This window comes from Chlorocebus sabaeus, chromosome 11, assembly GCF_047675955.1.
Source record: "Chlorocebus sabaeus isolate Y175 chromosome 11, mChlSab1.0.hap1, whole genome shotgun sequence".
NCBI lineage: Eukaryota > Metazoa > Chordata > Mammalia > Primates > Cercopithecidae > Chlorocebus > Chlorocebus sabaeus.
Window position 1 is genome coordinate 6,467,473 of NC_132914.1, and position 19,559 is coordinate 6,487,031.

General features: G+C 52.1%; 1 protein-coding gene across 1 annotated transcript in view; it reads left to right on the forward strand.

Moving 5' to 3' along the window:
* The first annotated feature begins 7,511 nt into the window (after positions 1 to 7,511).
* The window catches only part of CD9 (CD9 molecule), a 36,411-nt gene continuing 24,363 nt past the window's right edge, over positions 7,512 to 19,559 (forward strand). Inside the window, exon 1 of the mRNA XM_007967326.3 lies at positions 7,512 to 7,766. Coding sequence (XP_007965517.1) covers positions 7,701 to 7,766 — 66 coding nt within the window. The 5' untranslated portion in view covers positions 7,512 to 7,700. The remainder of the gene's footprint in view (positions 7,767 to 19,559) is intronic.

Below are 19,559 nucleotides of genomic sequence, written 5' to 3' on the forward strand. Positions count from 1 at the left end.
TGACCTTGTGATCCGCCCGTCTCGGCCTCCCAAAGTGCTGGGATTACAGGCTTGAGCCACCGCGCCCAGCTGGGAACATTGTTTAGAAGCAGAACAGGGTAAGGGGAGTTGGGAGATCTTTGAGCAGGAAAGAGTCAAGCTGAACTTCAGGAGTCTGATAAAAGGATGATACTAAATATTGCTTATTTAGAATTGCTCCGTGCCGGCCCCCAACCCCCATATACTAAGGAGGACGGACCCTGAGAGCCATGATTTGTTTTGCTGAGCAGGGCGAGGGGAGGTGGGGATTCAAACTGAAAATGCCAAGTTTAGAGCTAAACTGCTCCACACAGACATGTGCAGAGGACATCCACAGGGCAGGGGGCTGGCTGAGGCTGGGCTGGGGGGCAGATGACAGGGGTGGCTGCCACAGATTGGACGTTTGAGAAGAGCTATCCAGAGGGATTCTTAGAATGGCATTCTTAGAACATCCCTCTGGCATGTGAGAGGGAACCCCTCATCCACCTATCCGTGAAACCTTCCTAAAATCCACACTCGACACGGGCAGTTTCCAGGTTGACTGTGTGTGCGCTTAACGCGAGGAAAGGAAGCGACGGGTGAGAGCAGGGCAGCCCACCCCCAAGGATGCGTGCGGCAAGACTCTCTGGGTCCAATGTTGTGTGCATCCTGGGCAGGTGCATCCCAATGTTGTGTGCATCCTGGGCAGGTGCATCCCAATGTTGTGTGCATCCTAGGCAGGTGAACGGCAGCAAGGCAGGGCAAGGGTAGAACAGCCGTTTGGGCTGCAGATGAGCTTCAAGGATGCAGTCCCCATTGCGGGTGGCAGAGCATCAGGGGGAACGAAAGATCGGGATCCAATCCTGGACTGAAACCAGAAGACCTGAGGTCTGATCTGTGCTCTGTTGCTAGATCCCTACATCCCACCTTAGCCCTGGTGCCTCCCAGCAGTGACGTAGGAACAGCTAAGAAACAAGAACCACGTTCACTAAGCAGCTGTGAGGCTGGGCGGAAGGAGGAGCCCCAGGTGATGGGAGGTGTTGGTGCTGACTGATTAGAGACAGGGAGGGCTGAGGAGAAAGTCATCAGCGAGCCTAGGAAGCCCTCGGAGATTATGAATTCTGATCTTGATGTTTATTTACATTGAGATTACTATATTTATTTCCTATTGCTTCTGTAACAAATAACCACAACTTTAGTAGCTTAAAGTAACACATATTCACTGTTTCACAATTCTAGAGGTCCGAAATTCAAAATGGGTGGGCTGTGTTGGATCCTTCTGGTGGCTGCAGGGGAGGATTCGTTTCTTTGCCTTCTCCAGCTTCTAGAAGCTGTCCTTGTTCTACAACACACAGCTGTGCATCACTGTGACCTCTGCTTCTGTCATCACATCTTCTTCTCTGACTCTGACACTTCCACCTGTCTCTTATAGGAACTTTTTGGATTCCACTGGGCCCACTGGGATGGTCCGGGCTATGCCATGGAAAGTGACACATTCACAGTTTTGGGGATTGGAATGTGGGCCTATTTGGAGGGCCATTAGAAGTGGAAACGGGCCAGGCATGGTGGCGCAGGCCTGTAATCCCAGCACTTTAGGAGGCTGAGGTGGGCAGATCACCTGGTGCCAGAAGTTCAAGACCAGCCTGGCCAACATGACAAAACCCCATCTCTACTAAAAATATAAAAATTAAGGCCAGGAGCGGTGGCTCACACCTGTAATCCCAGCACTTTGGGAGGCCGAGGCGGGTAGCTCACGAGGTCAGGAGTTCAAGACCAGCCTGGCCAATATGATAAAACCCCATCTCTACTAAAAATACAAAAATGAGCTGGGCATGGTGGCGTGTGCCTGCAGTCCCAGCTACTCGGGAGGCTGAGGCAGAAGAATCACTTGAACCTGGGACGCGGAGGTTGCAGTGATTCAAGATCATGCCACTTCACTCCAGCCTGGGTGACAGAGCGAGACTCCATTTAAAAAACAAACAAAAAAGATTAGCCAGGCATGGCGGCACACAACTGTAATCCAAGCTGCTTGGGAGGCTGAGGCAAGAGAATCGCTTCAGCCTAGGGGGTGGAGGTTGTAGTGAGCCAAGATCAGCCACTGCACTCTAGCCTGGGCAACAGAGCGACACTTGGTCTCAAAAAAAAAAAAAAAAAAAAAGTCTGCAGGCTCTTGGGTATCAGGATTTACAGAGAGATGAGTTACACAGAGAAAATGGTGGGAGGCACAAAAGGGGATGAGTGCTCCAGGAGAGAGCTGAGAGAGAAGGGCAGGGGCCTGAGAAAGCCCCAGGCCCAGCAGTCATTCTGCAGATGTTTGCAGAGGGCCTGCTGTGGGCCAGCAAGGGACTGGGAGCTAGGGAGAGCACAGAAATTAATCAAATGCAAGTGTGCCCTGGAGGAGCTCACTACCAAGAAGTGGACACATAAAGGAAGATGATGATGACCAAAGAGTCACACATGAGAGACTCAAACAAGGTAATCCATGGAGAAAAAGACTGCAGTGCTCCAGAAAGGCTTCATGAGGTGGTGCATTTGAGCTTAGAAAGAGGAACAGGAGAGAAGCTTCTAGAAGGGAAGGAGGTGCATCAAGATGGCCACTGGTGTGGTGGCTGGAAAGGCCTTGGTGGCCTGTGAGAGCGGGGTCCTGCCTGTTGCCTTACAAAGCCATTGCCCACAGCTGGAGGGACCCTGGGCGTGGGTGTGACAGCTCATTAGCTCGCCTGGCCTCTGCGTGTTCAAATCTTACCACCAGGGGGGGCACAAGAGCCAAAGTGGACCCTGAGCCTGAGCTGGGGTTTCTTTCCCAGAAACAGGACGCCTTGAGGGAAGGGAGGAAAAGTTTTCCCACTCCAGCACCACAAAGCCTGGAAGGCCTGGCTGCTTCCATGTGATTTCTGACTCAGGGGCTTACCCATATTTTCCTCTTCCAGTTAAGGCAAAACATAATTTTTCCATCGCTCCCTTTCCTGGTTGCCTGTAGGACTAACTGCCTGTAACAAATGCACTGTGGCCCAGAGGTTTACTGTGCCATAGAATGTCAGGAGGAATGAAAGACACCTCCTGGGCCGGGCGCGGTGGCTCACGCCTGTAATCCCAGCACTTTGGGAGGCCTAGGCAGGCGGATCACGAGGTCAGGAGATCGAGACCATCCTGGCTAACACGGTGAAACCCCCTCTCTACTAAAAAATACAAAAAAACTAGCCGGGCAACGTGGCGGGCGCCTGTAGTTCCAGCTACTCGGGAGGCTGAGGCAGGAGAATGGCGTGAACCCGGGAGGCGGAGCTTGCAGTGAACTGAGATCCGGCCACCGCACTCCAGCCTGGGCGACAGAGCGAGACTCCGTCTCAAAAAAAAAAAAAAAAAGAAAAGAAAAAGAAAGACACCTCCTGATCCAAAATGCTGTGAACCAAAAAGTATCTGAGACAGATCTCAATCAATTTAGAAAGTTTACTTTGCCAGGGTTACAGACGGGTGCCCAGGAGGCAGGTCTGTGCCTTCTGCAAAGATGATTATTTTGAGGGCTTCAATATTTAAAAGGCGGCTGTCCAGGAAAGAGGAAGAAAGTTTTTTTTTAAGGTGTGGGTAAGTAAGAGACAAACGGGTGCATTCTTTTGAGTCTTTGAACATCCTCTCATTGAATGCACTATTTCCATGGCGGAGGAGGGTAGAGAAATCGTCACTTATGTTTGTCTAGCACAGTGAATCTGCATTTTTACATTGGAGGAAGCAATCAGATACGCATTTGTCTCAGGTGAGCAGAGGGATGACTTTGAGTTCTGTCCTTTGTTCTGTACCTGTAACGATAAGCTATCAATTTACATTGTCACGGTGAAATTCAACAGAACTGTTTTAGGGCAAATATCATAGGGTCCACAGGAAATTTCCTCGTGGGCAAATTGTGAGAGAAGTGCATAGCTTTTTTTTTTTTTTTTTTTTTGAGACAGAGTCTGGCTCTGTCGCCGAGGCTGGAGTGCAGTGGAGTGATCTCGGCTTACTACAAGCTCCGCCCCCCGGATTCATGCCATTCTCCTGTCTCAGCCTCGGTTGAGTAGCTGGGACTACAGGCGCCCACCACCACACCTGGCTAATTTTTTTTGTATTTTTAGTACAGATGGGGTTTCTCCGTGTTAGCAAGGATGGTCTCGATCTCCTGACCTCATGATCCACCCGCCTCAGCCTCCCAAAGTGCTGGGATTACAGGCCTGAGCCACAGCGCCCAGCGAGAAGTGCATAGCTTTTTAAAAAATATTTGTAGCTATCTTATTTAGGAATGGGAGGCAGGTTTGCCTGTGGCAGTTCTGAGCTTGATTTTTCCCTTTGGCTTATTAATTTTGGGGTCCCCATATTTATTTTCCTTTCACAATACTCTTATACAGGCGACGAGACTGAGGCCCAGAGAGGAGGCTGCCTGCCTAACAGAGACAAAAGAGCCAGAACCAAGAGTAGAACTCAGACCCCCTCACTTCAAGTCCAATGCTCTTATCACATAAAAAGGATGCCTTAATTATATGAATGTGGCACTGAACTATATAGGCTGACACCAATTCTTTCTTCAGTGTAAACAATAATAGCAATGGGAGCAACAGGCAGCATTTCTGTGGCAGGTAGGTTCTAAGGCCTCCCTGTGGATTTCCTCTGCCAACACTCATGTTTACCCTAATAAGTTGTTTCTATTATAAACTTAAATATTTACTGAACTCTTCCCACCAGTACTTGTTAACTTGAAAGAAGGGGGAGATGAGATAAAACCTTTCTTTTCCTAAGACCTGTCTGCCAAGATAGATGGACGCAGGCCCAAAAGGGCAGAATGGAACACTGTCTGTTTTTCGGCCTCCTTCCCACCCTCCGGGGTGCTTCACACGCCTCCCCTGTGCTGGAATCGTCCTGGACACGGGTTAGGATGCGTCAAGTCAAGCATCACCAGAATTCCTCTGCTTGTCCTCTTGGCATTAGGCGCAGTTTAGGCCCTGCCTCTCCTTCCTTGTCCTCCTTCCTCCCCATCTACCACTATCGGTAGTGTCCCCAGTGCAGCCAGCTGCCTGCTTCTGTGTCTTTGCATATACAGTTCCCTCTGCTCGGAATTCCCTCCTCCACCTTGACTACTGACTCCACCTTCCCAAGTCATCAGCTGCTGCAATGTCGCCTGCTCTGGGAAGCCTCCCGGACTCAGATTGACTTGGGGATATGCCCTGTGCCCCTACTTGTTACTAGCTTCTGCTGCTCTGCCTCTGATCTCTCCCTCCCCTTCCCGCCCTGACACCTCATGGGGTTTTGCCCTGCCCTCTCCAGCCTTCATCCCATTGCCCCGCCTTCATTCACTTCTCTCACCTGAACTACTCCACAGCCTCCTAGCAGATTTGCACCTGGTCCTCAGCTCAACTTTCATCTCCCACTGCTCCCCTCATATTACCTACCTAATTGCATCTCCCAAAATACAACATCCCCATTTTCTGTTTTTTGTTTTTTTGGGTTTTTTTTTGAGGCGGAGTGATGGAGTCTTGCTCTGTAGCCCAGGCTGGAGTGCAATGGTGCAGTCTCGGCTCACTGCAAGCTCTACCTCCCGGGTTCACTCCATTTTCCTGCCTCAGCCTCCTGAGTAGCTGGGACTACAGGCACCCGCCACCGCGCCTGGCTAATTTTTTGTATTTTTAGTAGAGAGGGGGTTTCACCGTGTTAGCCAGGATGGTCTCAATCTCCTGATCTTGTGATCCACCTGTCTTGGCCTCCCAAAGTGCTGGGATTACAGGCGTGAGCCACCGTGCCCAGCCAACATCTCCATTTTCCATGCCATCCCCTAAAGCACTGAGCCAAGGACTGGAGATGCCAACAATGGTCCTGGTCCTCAAGGGGCTTCCTACCTGCCCCTCCAGCCTTCCCCCACCCAACTACCTAAAACACAAGCAGAGAACCTCTGAAAACACAACAGATCCAACCATTCCCCTGCTTGAACCCTTCGGTGGCCCCTAATGCTCCGAGTGCAAAGTCCAGGAGCACAAGGCTCTTTCTCACCTCCCCACAAACCTCCCGTGACAGCCCCTGCGCCAGGCTTTGCCCAGGATTCTCCCTTGGCGGCAACTTTCCCTGTGGTTCTGCAGCATCACTTCCCAGTCTGGGTCAGAGGCCTCTCCTTAGCCTCTCAGCCCCCAAGCCTCTCTCTGTAACTGCACCTGTCACCCTCAAACCATTGTCTGGCTGCCTGTCTCCTCCCACACTGGACCCTGAAGCAGAAACAAGGGCTAATCCATTTTTTTCAGCTCCTACCCCTAATGAAATACCCTAAGAGATACTGAAAAATGTTTTTGAATCAATGAGACAAGTCTAATGATAATAAACAGGAAAATAACAGCAATGTGCTAACAGTGGCTGTTTCTGATGAGCAGAATTTTGAGTTCTGTTCCTTTTACTTCTTGGTATTTCGGTTGTTTCTGTAGTGACTATATCTTGCTTTTGCAATAATAAAGGACGCTAAAGGAAACTTCATTTTGAAAATAATACAAAGGGATTCTGGGACTTCAAAGTACGGGGACTCTCCTCGTCCTCCGGAAAGGAGTGTTTAAAGACCCGCAGAATTCCTATAAGTGAGTGGGGAGGGCCAGCCGGCCAGCGCGCATGCCGGCCAGAGAGCGAGGTGGGCTCTGGGTCCGGGAGAAGTCAGATCAGTGCTCTGCACAGGGCCTGGAAGGCAGGACGAGGAATTTCGACTTAGGTCCTTGAATCTGGAGAGCTACAGAAAGTTTGTGAGCTGAAGAGAAGCGCTCCGAGCTTGGCATCTGGAGCAGTCCAAGGCAGCAGCGAACACGTCCAAAGACGCAGGAGGGAGGGTGGGGGAGTAGAGAGAAAACAGAAGCCGTTTACAAACCCTTTTCCCCTCCGGGGCAACTAAACCTCAAATGCAGGAAGCGCTTGGGGACTGCCCAGCCCTCAGCTATGTTATCATTCGGTGATAGGTACTTGCTAATGACTTCCAAAAGCCTCCCATCTGTCATCCCACCCAGACTGCGCGCTTCTAATTCCTCCTACCCCACATGCTGTGCCCAATGAAAAGTATGGCCAGCGAGCGAAGGCTTGCAAGGAGGCAGCCGAGGGCGAAATTAAGCCAGGCGGCTTCCCTTTAAATCCTCGCAAAGCAGAAGGGCCCCTCATTCCGGGAGCAGGCCTTGGACAAGGGGCCTTTAGCCCGGACGACCCGGGTAGAGTCTCCCAAAGTAAAGAGCCAGGTCGGGCGCCCAGACCAAACCGGGGGAACCGGAAGGGCGAGGCCTCCACAGAAGTCCGCGGTAAAAGTGGCAGGGAGTGGCTGCCTGGAAAGACCCCAAGACGGCTGGAAGGAGGAGGGGGTGGCGGGTGGGGGTTAGGGCGACTAGGCGGGGAAACAGGGAGAGGGTCGGGCTCCGAGGTGCAGCTGGGGCCGAGACACGCCGGACCTGGGCGGGGGCAAGGGGCGGGGTGCGGCCCGGGCGGGGCAGACGGGGCGGGGCCGACGGGGCGGGAGGCGTGGCCGGCGGGGGGAGTGGGGGCGGCTTTTCCCGGCACATGCGCACCGCCGCGGGTCGCGCGCCCTAAGGAGTGGCACTTTTTAAAAGTGCAGCCGGAGACCAGCCCACAGCCGCCTGTATCTGTGTCCAGCCCGGGTCCCGCCTGTCCCAGCTGCGCGCGCCCCTCAGTCCCGCACCCGTTCGACCCAGGCTAGGTTAGCCCTCACCATGCCGGTCAAAGGAGGCACCAAATGCATCAAATACCTGCTGTTCGGATTTAACTTCATCTTCTGGGTGAGTGAGCGCGACTGCCGCACGCTCCACTCAGGGGCCACCTGTTCGCGGACCCCGGACACTGGCCGCGGGTGCTGGCAGCTGGCACTGCCCGCACCGGGCAGGCACCGGGCGGGAAGAGAGAGGGCCCTGCGGCTGCCAGCTGGCTCCAAGGCTGGGTCCAGAGCCGGGCGGGACGGCCGCGACGGGCGCATTCGGGTGGGGCTCATCACCGCCCAGCCGGCGTGGGGAGCCGGGCCCTCCTGGGATGGGGCGTGCGGGCGGGTCCTGAGCCCTTTCCCTCGCCTAGGATTTGAGCTGGGCTGTGTGTCTGCTCCCAGCCCAAGCCCCTCCAAGTGCCAGAGGGGAAGGCAGGGAGAAGCGGAGCACCCCTCTTTGGGCCAAGGCCAAGGAGGACTGTGGTGAGCAGTGCGGCTCGTGACCGGGTGGGGTCTCCCAGGTAGTAGGGGGCGCGAGGAAGGGAGGGTGCGGGCACGGCGAGAGCTCAGCCAAGAGCTGCTCTCACTTTTACACAGGAGCGGAAGGGGTGCCTTGGCCGCGGGTCCGGCCCGGGGACCCAGTCCCTGAGAGTCGGGGACCCCTCCACCCTTGAGGAGGAACCTCGCAGGTCCCGGTTCCCTCAGACTTTGATTCTGAACCACCGTGAGAGCGCCAAACTCCCCGGCAGCTACTGAAAGACTAGCTTGTCTTGATTTCTTTCAAGGCTGATAAGTATCTTCACTGGAGAGAACTCTGGGAGTTGGGGAGAGGAGAGGAGAGGGCAGATACCTATCTGCGCCTCTAGTGGGATGAGTCCTGTGTGTGCATTTCCGGGAGAGATCAGGTGCCAGCCAGCTGCCTGCCCAGGACAGCCTTGGCCTTGCCCCCTCCCCTCCCCGCCAGCCCAGGCGGCCCACCCAAGGCCAGGCAGGGCGCAGAGCGGACGTTCATCCGGAGAGGCCAACGGGGCCAGGAGCTCCAGGGACACCCACTGCAGGCCACTCAGCCTCTACAAATGGGAAGGCTGAGAGGTGACAGAAGCAAGGAATAGGAAACCTTTGTGTCCTTGTTTCTGTAGCCACATTCCCTACACACGCATGACAATACTTGCCCCTCTGCAGGCAGGAAGACAGTGTCTGTGCCACTCTCAAGATGGATGTAGAAACAGGTGCATGCCACCAGAGTCTTGTAACCAAAAAAGTGCACTTGGCCAGGCACAGTGGCTCATGCCTGTAATCCCAGCACTTTGGGAGGCTGAGGCAGGAGGATCGCTTTCATACAGGTTGAAGACTAGCCTGAGTAACATAGTGCATTAGACCCCATCTCTATAAAAAATAAACAATTAGCTGGGCGTGTTGGCATGCACCTGTGGTCCCAGCTACTCAGGAGGCTGAGATGAGAGGATCACTTGAATCTGGGAAGTCAAGGCTACAGTGAGTCATGATTGCACCACTGCACTTAGCCTGGGTGACAGAGTGAGCCCGGTCTCAAAAAAAAAAAAAAAGCAACAAAGTGTACTTATTCCCCTGGAGCTGGTCACTGAGGTCCCCACAAGCCTCCTTAGGGAAATCTCCTAAGATTTACTCCTCCCCAGAGCTGAAGGGGTGGTCGAACAGGTTTTCCAGTTTGCAGAGATTGACCTCCCCTAGTGCATCAGTCACCATAACACACCATAACACCAAACCTCACCATAACTACATACATGAGGACAGCATGTAGGTGTGCTCCTGCCCAACCCTTGACTTGCTTTAAGAAGACCCTGCCGGCCATGGGCACCCCTCTCCTCCTGTGTTGCCACCCCCCCCCCCCCCAGCAACCAGCCAGCTGCCACGCTTAGCTTCTTCCTTTCACCAATCCCTGGCAGCAGAAAAGTATGTGGGAAGGCAGCTGGCCTCACCCACCCTTGACCTTTGGGAGTTTTCCTCTCCCCTCACAGGTACAATCTCTCCCTGCCTGTGCTGGTTAGTCCTCAGCTGTCTGCCTAGACTGCATCCAGGTTTGGGACTGCAGGGAAACACAGACGGCCACCGTGTGCCTCCCTATCCCCATCTGCCCCATGGCATACGCAGGAAGCTGATGTGAGGCTCCCACGGCCAGTGGTATCTACTCTGTCTGTGGCCTGCTGGCCTGCAATCTGTCCATACTGTCCTCAGCCTGCCACCCTACTCGTATTCAGAGCCCTCTACCCCTGGCCCCGGCCTAGGTGCAGCTGATGAGCTATGTAGTCTGAAACAGAAATCACTCACACTGGAAATGTTTGGAATGACTTGAAGATCGTGCAGTCCAGCCCTCTTATCCATAGTGAGGCAGCAGAGATGGGGTGATTTACCCAGGATCACAGAGACAGAGCCAGTATTACAACTCCTGGGACCCTTACTTCTGTCCTCTTCCATCTTCATCAGAAGCAGGAAGGTGGGCAGTAGCCATACTTTCCTGAATTAGTGTTCATTTATCCGGTATCTGGGTCCCTATGGAGATGAAGCCCTCATCCCTAGGAGATGATGTAATGAAAAGGAAGACTGTGGTTGGTCCACTTGTGCAGAGTCTTAGTCTTTAGAGCCTTTCTTGTTCTAGCCCCATGATGTAGCCAAGAGCAGGACGCATTGTCCCCACTGTACTGACGATCAGGAAACTATTTCCCAGGGAGGTTAGGTGACTTATCCGAGATGACGGGGCAGGGTGGTCTCAGAACCAGGTTACTTCACCCAACTGGGTTTGGCTGCTGAGTGGGAATGGGAGAAGGGTAGAATGAAGCTCCCAAAACTCTCTTAAGGAAAACTGTAACCCAAGGGAACTGCTTGGGTGATTATGTTGTCACCACATCCGTTTCTCTCTTGAGACCAGACATTTATAAACTTGGCATTTGGAACCTGATGTGGGCCTTGAAAAGCAGGAATTGTGAGGCCAGTGCCCAGCAGTGCTTCACACAGAGGATGCGGAGAGGGGGTGTCCAGCAGGCATCCAGAGAGAGGCCAGCCTCCGTGGAGTAGGATGGTTCTTGGGGGGCTGTGCCTCTTCCCTGGCCTGATCTCATCCCTGTGGATCACTCCCTGATGACCAGTTCTGCACAGCCTGGCCTCCCCAGGTCTGATGGCCACAGCCAACCAGCAAATCAGTTTGTTCTTCTACCGCCTCCAGAACCAGCCCTCCTGGCTCTATTTTGGTGGTTTCTACGTTTCCTTCAGACCTCCCTGCCCGCCCGCCCACCCCCCAAAAACCAGTTGAGAGGGAAAACATCTTGCTGATGTCCATGTGGTAGACAATACAAGTATTTATCTCCAGCTGAAATGGAGAGCCAGGGTTAGGGCCAGTCCAGTCTAACACTTGCATGTCTGCCATCTTTCTGGTCAGGCAAGGGGAGGAACTCCTTAGGGCAGAAGAGGGAAAGGTTTGGCTGTACTGAGAGAGCCCAGTCCCCTCCCCACCTCCCTCAGCCCCTTCGCTTACTGTCTCTCACCCCTCACTCCCTAATGGAAATAGCAGTGCGGGGCTGGGGGGTCTCTTTCCAACAAACCGCATCCCCTGGACCTAGGGGAGGCTAGTGCGAAACACAGAGACCTAAACTGGGAATTCAAAGACCTGGATGTGAGTCCAGCTCTGTCCTCAACTCACTTTGAAACCTTAGGCTGGTCACTTCTGTGCCCTCAGCCTCAGTTTCCTCATCTGTAAAACAATGGCTTGGAACAGATGGTCTCAAAAGGTCCTTTCAGGCTCAGTCTCTGAACCCAGCGCCCCTCCCCACACCACATGCAGCAACAGGACTTTCCCACACACCCAAAATAGGAACCAATGTCGGGTACAATGCATGCTATGTTGGTGATGGTCACACTAAAAGCCCAGACTTCACCACTATGTAACAATACTACATTCGTGTCCCCTAAATCTATAAATAATAACATAATAAACAAAATACAAGTCATGAATTGGAAATGGGAGATGGATACCAAGGCTTGTCCTCAGAATTCAGCTTTTCTTGGCCTTTACCTCTGGAGCAAGAGCCCAGCTGTTGCTTCTCTTTCCTGTTACCGCTCAGTTCCCTCTCCTCACCCTGGCTGGGGTCTCTCTCTCAGGGAGTTCTGTGTTCATTGCCCATATACGTTAGTACTTAGCCTAGTGGTCAAAGCACCAATCCTGGCTTACGTATATCATCACCAGATAGGATGGGTGACCACCCCACAGGGTTGCTGTGAGAGCTAAATGGGGAACGTGTGTAACGCACTTAGCGTAGTAGATTGCACTAGATGCGTCTTCCAATGGTAGCTCTTGTTACTCAGTAGTGGAGAGTGGATTGGGGCCCTGGGGAGGGTGGGAGCCGTTCTGTAGTGTGGAAGTCTAAACCGCAAGTGTGGCCAGGAGGACCCTCGCCGTCCACACACACCGGCCTCCCCGCCTCTTCCTGTATCAGCGCCAGCTTTTGTCCTGTACATCAAAACCCCGACTCCATTTCATGGGTTGCTACTGCTCATTTGGCTACGGGGGGAGCCCCGCTTCTGAAAATAAAATCGCATGTCAGAGAAACCCTCGGGATCAGGATTCTGGATCTGGGCAGGGCTTGGACAAGTTGGGTGGCAGCGGCAAAAGCCCCTCCCCACGGTCTGCCTTTCCCCCAGAAGCAAGTTGCTGGGACTGTTGCATAAAATGGCTCCCACCTCCAGTGCCCAGACAGCCTGCGCTGGGGCGAAGCTGGCAGGCTTGGGGAGAGGTGAGCTGAGGCCAGGTATCTGCATCCTTTGCCCAGAATTTTGATGGTCTCTCCCCTGCACCCACAATGGGTGTGAACAACAAAGACCCGATCTTTTGATGGTGGTAAGAATTCCTCTGCACATGCTCACACTCACGGTTTCTACCCCTTTCTTTTCGTCGTGGCCCACAGCACCATTCCAGACCCTGCTCTATTGTGTTCGGAGGAAGCAGCTGCTGGCTCCGGCCCGAATTTGGGAGTGCTTTGATAAGCGGCGCTCCCCAGGGCCCTGCCAGTACTGACTCTAGATGAGCTCTCTGCGGCTGCTGGGCTCGCAGATCAGCCTTCTCGCCCTTTACACACACGGGTCCTGTGTTTGTTTTGTCTGCTTTTTTTGTTTGTTTGTTTTTGTTTTCCTGTTCTGTTCAATTTTATAAGGAGGCGTAGCATTTGGACTTGGTTGCAGGGTTGGGTTTGGAACTTAATAATATGTTGGATTTACAAAAGCGCCTTTTCTTCTAAAGAACACGAACCTTGATGGTTCTTGCCTGGGCGTGGTTCTCACCTGGGTGAGCCTGGCTGTGAGGGTAGGGGCCTGAGGTCACCCCAGCCACAGCTTCTATGGTCCTACTGGCAGCATGTTCTAGACAGACCTGTGTGTGTGGAGTTGGGGAAAGGAGAGTGGAGAAGTTTGAGGAAGCTGCATGTTTATGTTCTGTGTTGCTCCCTTCCCCAGGTTGGGGTCAGCGGGACGTTATTTGGATCTACCACAGGTCTTTTCAGCCAAAGCCTTGCAGAAACAGGCTTTACCCCGTACATACAGAAGAGCAGTGACTTCGTTGTTAAGAGTCTGAAAATCTGGGTGAGAGCCCGTCAGACCCATGGCCTCAGAGAGCAGGAAAAATCCTTTGCAACTAGGAAGGAAATTCAGAAGACAAAAAAAGTGGGGGCGCTGGGGGTCAGGGGCTGGTCTTTCTACATTTCTTTCTTTCTTTCTTTTTTTTTTTTTTTTGGAGACAGTTCTCACTCTGTCACCCGGGCTGGAGTGCAGTGTTAACAATCATGGCTCACTGCAACCTCAACCTCCCAGCTCAGGCGATCCTCACACCTCAGCCTTCTGAGCTCCTGAGTAGCTGGGACTATAGGCATGTGCCACCACACCCAGCTAACTGTTTAATTTTTTTGTAGAGACAGGATCTCACTATGTTGCCCAGGCTGGTCTCAAACTCCTAAGCTCAAGCGATCCGCCCGCCTTGGCCTCCCAAAATGCTAAGAATGAGCCACTGCGCCTGGCCTACATTTCTTAAATTTATGTTTTAAGGCCTGACTGCAGATTACTTGCCTGTTTTATTCCACGGAAAAAGTCATGCTGGTCCAGGGACTTTCTCATTTTCCATCAAGCGATGGCATGCAGCCGTGGAAAGCAACATCCTGTCCCCAGATGAGATAATTTTTTTGAGATAATTTTATAATAATTATATCTATCTGGTAATTTCCTTCCCCCCACCCCTCCAAAAATACTTAGTTGTGGATAGTTTTTAAGTACTATATCCTGTCATCCTAGACTAGTACATCTTAACCTTTTTAGGGAAATTCCTTTTTAGGGAATTCCTTGGAATCCGTACGACCTGCCTCCAGAAAAATGTTATGTTTGTTTCTGGAGGCCCATAGACATCTTTTTTTTTATTATTATTCTTTTTCTCTGTTGCCCAGGCCAGAGTATGGTGGCACTATCATAGCTCACTGCACCCTCAAACTCCTGGGCTTTACACAATCCCGGCCTCAGCCTTTCAAGTAGCTGGGGCTACAGCACGCACCACTATATCTGGCTAATTTTTTTGTAGAGAGAGGGTCTCTCTCTGTCGCCCAAGCTGGTCTTGAACTCCTGGTCTCAAGCAGCCCTTCAGCCTCGGACTCCCAAAGCACTGGGATCATAAATGTGAGCCACCACGCCCAGCCTGAACTTACGCTATAAACGCTCCGTATTGGTTTTTCTCCCTCAGTTTCCAGACAACCCCTGCTCTGTCCTGAGTCCCGTATTTCGGCCATAAGAAGCAGGTTGCCTCACCATTCCCCGGGGGCTGCAATGGGGGCATAACAGGGGACTTTGTGGAAGGCATGAGAAACCCTAAATTCCCTGGTAATCCAGTGCAGCTCAAATGGGACAGCTGGCCTCCCACCCCATCCCTCTGACTCTCAGCTTAATCATTGCCCAAGGAGTGGTTTTCACTCTCGGTTAGTTTAATGAGTGCTCTGTATTTCTAGTCCACACTAAAATTGCAACTTTATGATCTTCCAGCCAGGTTAGGCCTCTTCGCTTAGCTTTTCCCATAGCTTGGTGCTTTGTCTTTGTTCAGGAAGCGTGGAGGTCCATCTCTCTTCTCCTTCCCTCCAAATGCAGATGGAAAGGCTTGTCCTCTGAGGACTTTAAGAAAGGAGGAATGTCTCAGGAGGGATCAGTTGGGGAGATAGACTCCGGAGGAGTTGAGAAGCAGCCTGGTTGAGTAACTGGGAAAGGCAAAGCAGCCTGACTTGGAAAGGGGCCCGGATTAATGTGATTCCAGAGAAGGTCCCTGTGGAGAGAAGTTTGGGGACTACTGACTTGGAGAAAAATCAGAAACCAGGGTCTTCAGGGCCCTTCCTGTTCAATCCTTTTGCCAGGCATTGTGCCCGCGGGAAGAAATGGTGGCTCCTGTGAGCTCTGTTAGAGAAGTAACCCTTCAGGCCGGGCACGGTGGCTCATGCCTGTAATCCCAACACTTTGGGAGGCCGCGGCAGGCGGATCACCTGAGGTCTGGAGTTTGAGACCAGCCTGGCCAACATGGAGAAACCCTGTCTCTACTAAAAATACAAAATTAGCCAGGCGTGGGGGCGTGCGCCTATAGGCCCAGCTACTGGGGAGGCTGAGGCAGGAGAATCGCTTGAACCCAGGAGGTGGAGGTTGCGGTGAGTTGAGATTGTGCCACTGCACCTGGGTGACGAGCGAAATTCCATCTCAAAAAAAAAAAGAAGAAAGAAAAGAAAAGAAACCCTTCAGAGCTTACCCAATGCACATCCAAGTTTCCAGTGAACACCACTGGGCAGGCTAAGCAGCTGGTGGCTCCTGCCAAGCCCCCACCTTGGAACCGAGCTTCACAGCTTCAGGTGCCAGTCCCTTGCTGACACTCCTAGTCTGAGCTGTGCGTTATTATCCAAGTGCAGAAACAACACAACACATGGGCATAGGAGAAGATCCTTGACCAAGGCTTAAAATACCATAATAAGGCAGTTTTATTAATTATGAATTTATTAATTCAAAACCTATTCTAGGATTTTAGGGTTTTTGTTTTTTTTTTTTTTTGAGATGGAGTCTCTCTCTGTCACGCAGGCTGGAGTGCAGTGGTGCAATCTCCGCTCACTGCAAGCTCCGCCTCCCGGGTTCATGCCATTCTCCCGCCTCAGCCTCCCGAGTAGCTGGGACTACAGGCACCTGCCACCACGCCCGGCTAATTTTTTGTATTTTTAGTAGAGACGGGGTTTCACCGTGTTAGCCAGGATGGTCTCGATGTCCTGACCTCATGATCCGCCTGCCTAGGCCTCCCAAAGTGCTGGGATTAGAGGCGTGAGCCACCGCGCCCAGCCTGTTTTGTTTTTTGAGATGGAGTTCGCTCTTGTCACCCAGGCTGGAGTGTAATGGCGCCATCTCAGCTCACCGCAACCTCCGCCTCCTGGGTTCAAGCGATTCTCCTGCCTCAGCCTTCTGAGTAGCTGGGATTACAGGTGCCCACCACCACACCTAGCTACTTTTGTATTTTTGGTAGAGACAGGGTTTCTCCATGTTGATCAGGCTGGTCTCAAACTCCTGACCTCAGGTGATCTGCCCGCCTCGGCCTCCCAAAGTGCTGGGATTACAGGTGTGTAGTTTAATTTATTTTAAATCTAAGTTGATTGAGTCTATAGTATAATAATATAGTGTACTGATTTATTAAAACTCTAGATGAAAAGATCAGCAAAATCATAGTATTTGTGAACTCATCCTTGCTTTTTTTGTCGTTTGTTTGTTTGTTTTGAGACAGAGTCTTGCTCTGTCATCCAGGCTGGAGTACAGTGGCGTGATCTTGGCTCACTGCAACCTCCGCCTCCCAGGTTCAAGTGATTCTCCTGCCTCAGCCTCCCGAGTAGCTGGGACTACAGGCATGAACCACCACGCGTGGCTAATTTTTGTATTTTTAGTAGAGACAGGGTTTCACCATGTTGACCAGGCTGGTCTCGAACTCCTCACCTCAGGTGATCCACCCACCTCTGCCTCCCAAAGTGCTGGGATTACAGGACTTTGTGAGCCACCGCACCAGGCTCGTCGTAGCTTTTCAAGTCAATAGAAGTCTGGTGTTTGAATCCACGTCACGTCTTCCCTTCTAGGTGGGCAGCTGTGGTGCACTAGTGTGCATACACACCCCAGATTCATGCCCAACTCCATTGGATGTTTTCCGGGTGGGGAGTCGTCTATACCTCCCTCAGCAGCCCCATTCCTAGAGACAGGAGGCCCTTCCCACTAAGACATACTCCTCCTGCTCTCCATGGTGCAATGTAAACATCTTCTTTCTCGCGATGTGGGGCTGTGGATTTAAGTTTATTACTGTTAAGCTCAGATGTTTTAAAGCTTCCTGTCTACAAGCCTGAGAAAATCTCTTCATACTCTCCTTTCCTCCACCCTAGTCAAAGTGTAGCCCTGGCTCCCTAAGACATACAACCCTTTAGAGACCCAGACTGCTAATTTCTTCCTTTTCTTTTTTTTTTTTTGAGACGGAGTCTCGTTCTGTTGCGCAGGCTGGATGGAGTGCAGTGGCACAATCTCGGCTCACTGCAACCTCTGCCTCCTGGGTTCAAGCAATTCTCCAGGCTCAGCCTCTCGAGTAGCTGGGATTACAGGCATGTACTACCATGCCTAGTTAATTTTTGTATTTTTAGTAGAGATGAGGTTTCGCCACGTTGACCAGACTGGTCTCAAACTGCTGACCTCAGGTGATATGCCCACCTCGGCCTTCCAAAGTGCTGGAATTACAGGCCTGAGCCACTGCGCCCAGCTGGGACTGCTCATTTCAAATAGAAATTAGATTCTTTTCCAGGATGAGGAGGGACACTTTGGCCTTCTTTGTCATGGGAAGCTGTCACTCTCCTTTAGGACTCTGGGGTGTGTCTTGAGAGCTCGTGCTCAGGGCTATAACACAGAGGCCTGTGCTGATGTCATCTTGTTCCTCTGCCCTTTGCTGGCAGGATGGTTCTGGGGAAGGGCAGAGGCTCCGGGTCCCACTCTGGGGCTGTTTCCATGGGATTTGGAAGGACCATGGCCACTGAACGGGCTGCGGCCCCGTCTATGGACACAATGCCAATAGGCAGCTGCAACAGTGCAGCCAGGGAGAGAGGAGGGTGTGTGAGTTGCCCTGGAGAATCCTTTCCCAGAGCACTGCCTCTGTCCACGCTGACTATATGACCAGTAGAACCAAGGGTGTGGCTGAAGCTCTCAGGCCAAAGGCCAGGGAGAGGAAGCACCAGCTGTTTTTTTAGACTCTGTTCGTTGAGCGCCCACTCCCCCCACCGCCCCCTAGTGAGGCCAGGTGTAGGTGGCACCTCCAGCCCAGGTGGCCACTGCAGCTGCCTTGCTATCGGGGAGGAGGCGGGCATCTGCAAGCTGCCTTCCTTCCTGTGCAGATGGACTCCCTTGGGGCCTTTAAAGATGGAAAACACCACTTTGAAATGGGATTAGATATGAATAGCGGGGAGAATGGACAAAAGGGAAAAATTCTGGCTTCAGAATAGAAGAAATGTATCAAAAACACAAACAGCTTAGCAAAGTAATTAAGAATGTGGGCTCTGCAGTCAGACCATTCTGGGTTCAAGTTCTAACTCTGCCCCTTACATTCTGGGTTCAAGTTCTAACTCTGCCACTTACTTGCCCTGTGATCTCAGTTGAGGAGCTTAACTTTTGTGCCCCAGTTTTTTTCATCTAAAAAATAGAAGATAATATTACCTACTTGGCGGGCCTATTGTGAACATTAAATAGTTCCAGGGAAGTACTTAGGGTGGGGTGTGGAACATAGATAGCAAATATTTGAGTGTTTGCTGCTAGTAATTAGATGACCTCATATGAAGAAGGAGCTCCTGGCAGAGGGGTAGGGCAGGTGATAAGTTAGACAAGAGTTTGGGGATCTTGGCCTCCCTTGCTGGCTTGGGGCTTGGAAGATCCCATGTTGGAAAAGGAGGGCCGTTCCACCAAGCGGGGCCGAAAGTGCTTTTAACCCACCCTGCCACTCCAGGCACCACATGGCATTGCTTGAAAACTGTCAAGGAAGGAGCATCTCCCACCACTCAGGGCCACGCACGCACATGGTGGCCAACTCTGCAGATGGAATGAGAGCAAGCTGCTGCAAGTGGCTAGAGTGTGTGAGCAAGTGTGTGTGCAGTCATCGCCAGACAGCTCGGCGAGGCATACACAATGGAAAACAAATGTGTGGTATTCTGGAATTTAAAGCAAAACATCCAAAACAATCCCCCACATCAGATGATTTTGGTTAAGATCAGAATGCCTGCTTTCAGCGGAAAAGGGATTTATGGGCTGGCCAGCGTATGCTACGCGTCTGGCAAGCAGGCAATGGAAACTTGAAATGGGATTTCTTGTTTAGAAAGAGGTTACCTTGGGCCGGGGCCTCCCTCCCAATCAGCCCCAGCATCCTAACGCCAGCACACTTCGCTGAAGCTTTTCTCCTCTCCAGGGCAGAGGAAGGGCTCCAGATTTCTAAATGATGCTGACTTTGTCCTTGAAAGGAGGGAAGATTTCTCAACTCTTGAACTTGTTCAGACCAGGTAGCTGCCTAATTTCCAGAAAGGTATGCTGAGAAAAAGCTTACGGAGTTCCTCATCCTCTGCCACACCCTGGAGAGGGGACCAAACTGTCTCCCTTCTATCAGGGAGGAGACAGGCCAGCAGGTAACTGATGTCCGCGTGGCATGTGCTGTGCACGGGACAGAGCAAGAGTGCTGACAGCTGGGTCACTCATGCCTGCTCTGTGACCATGGGCAAGTCGCTTTACCTCTCGGAGTCTGTTTCTTCATCTTTCACAGGGATGATACTAACTAGCTTTCAGGCTCTAAAGCAGC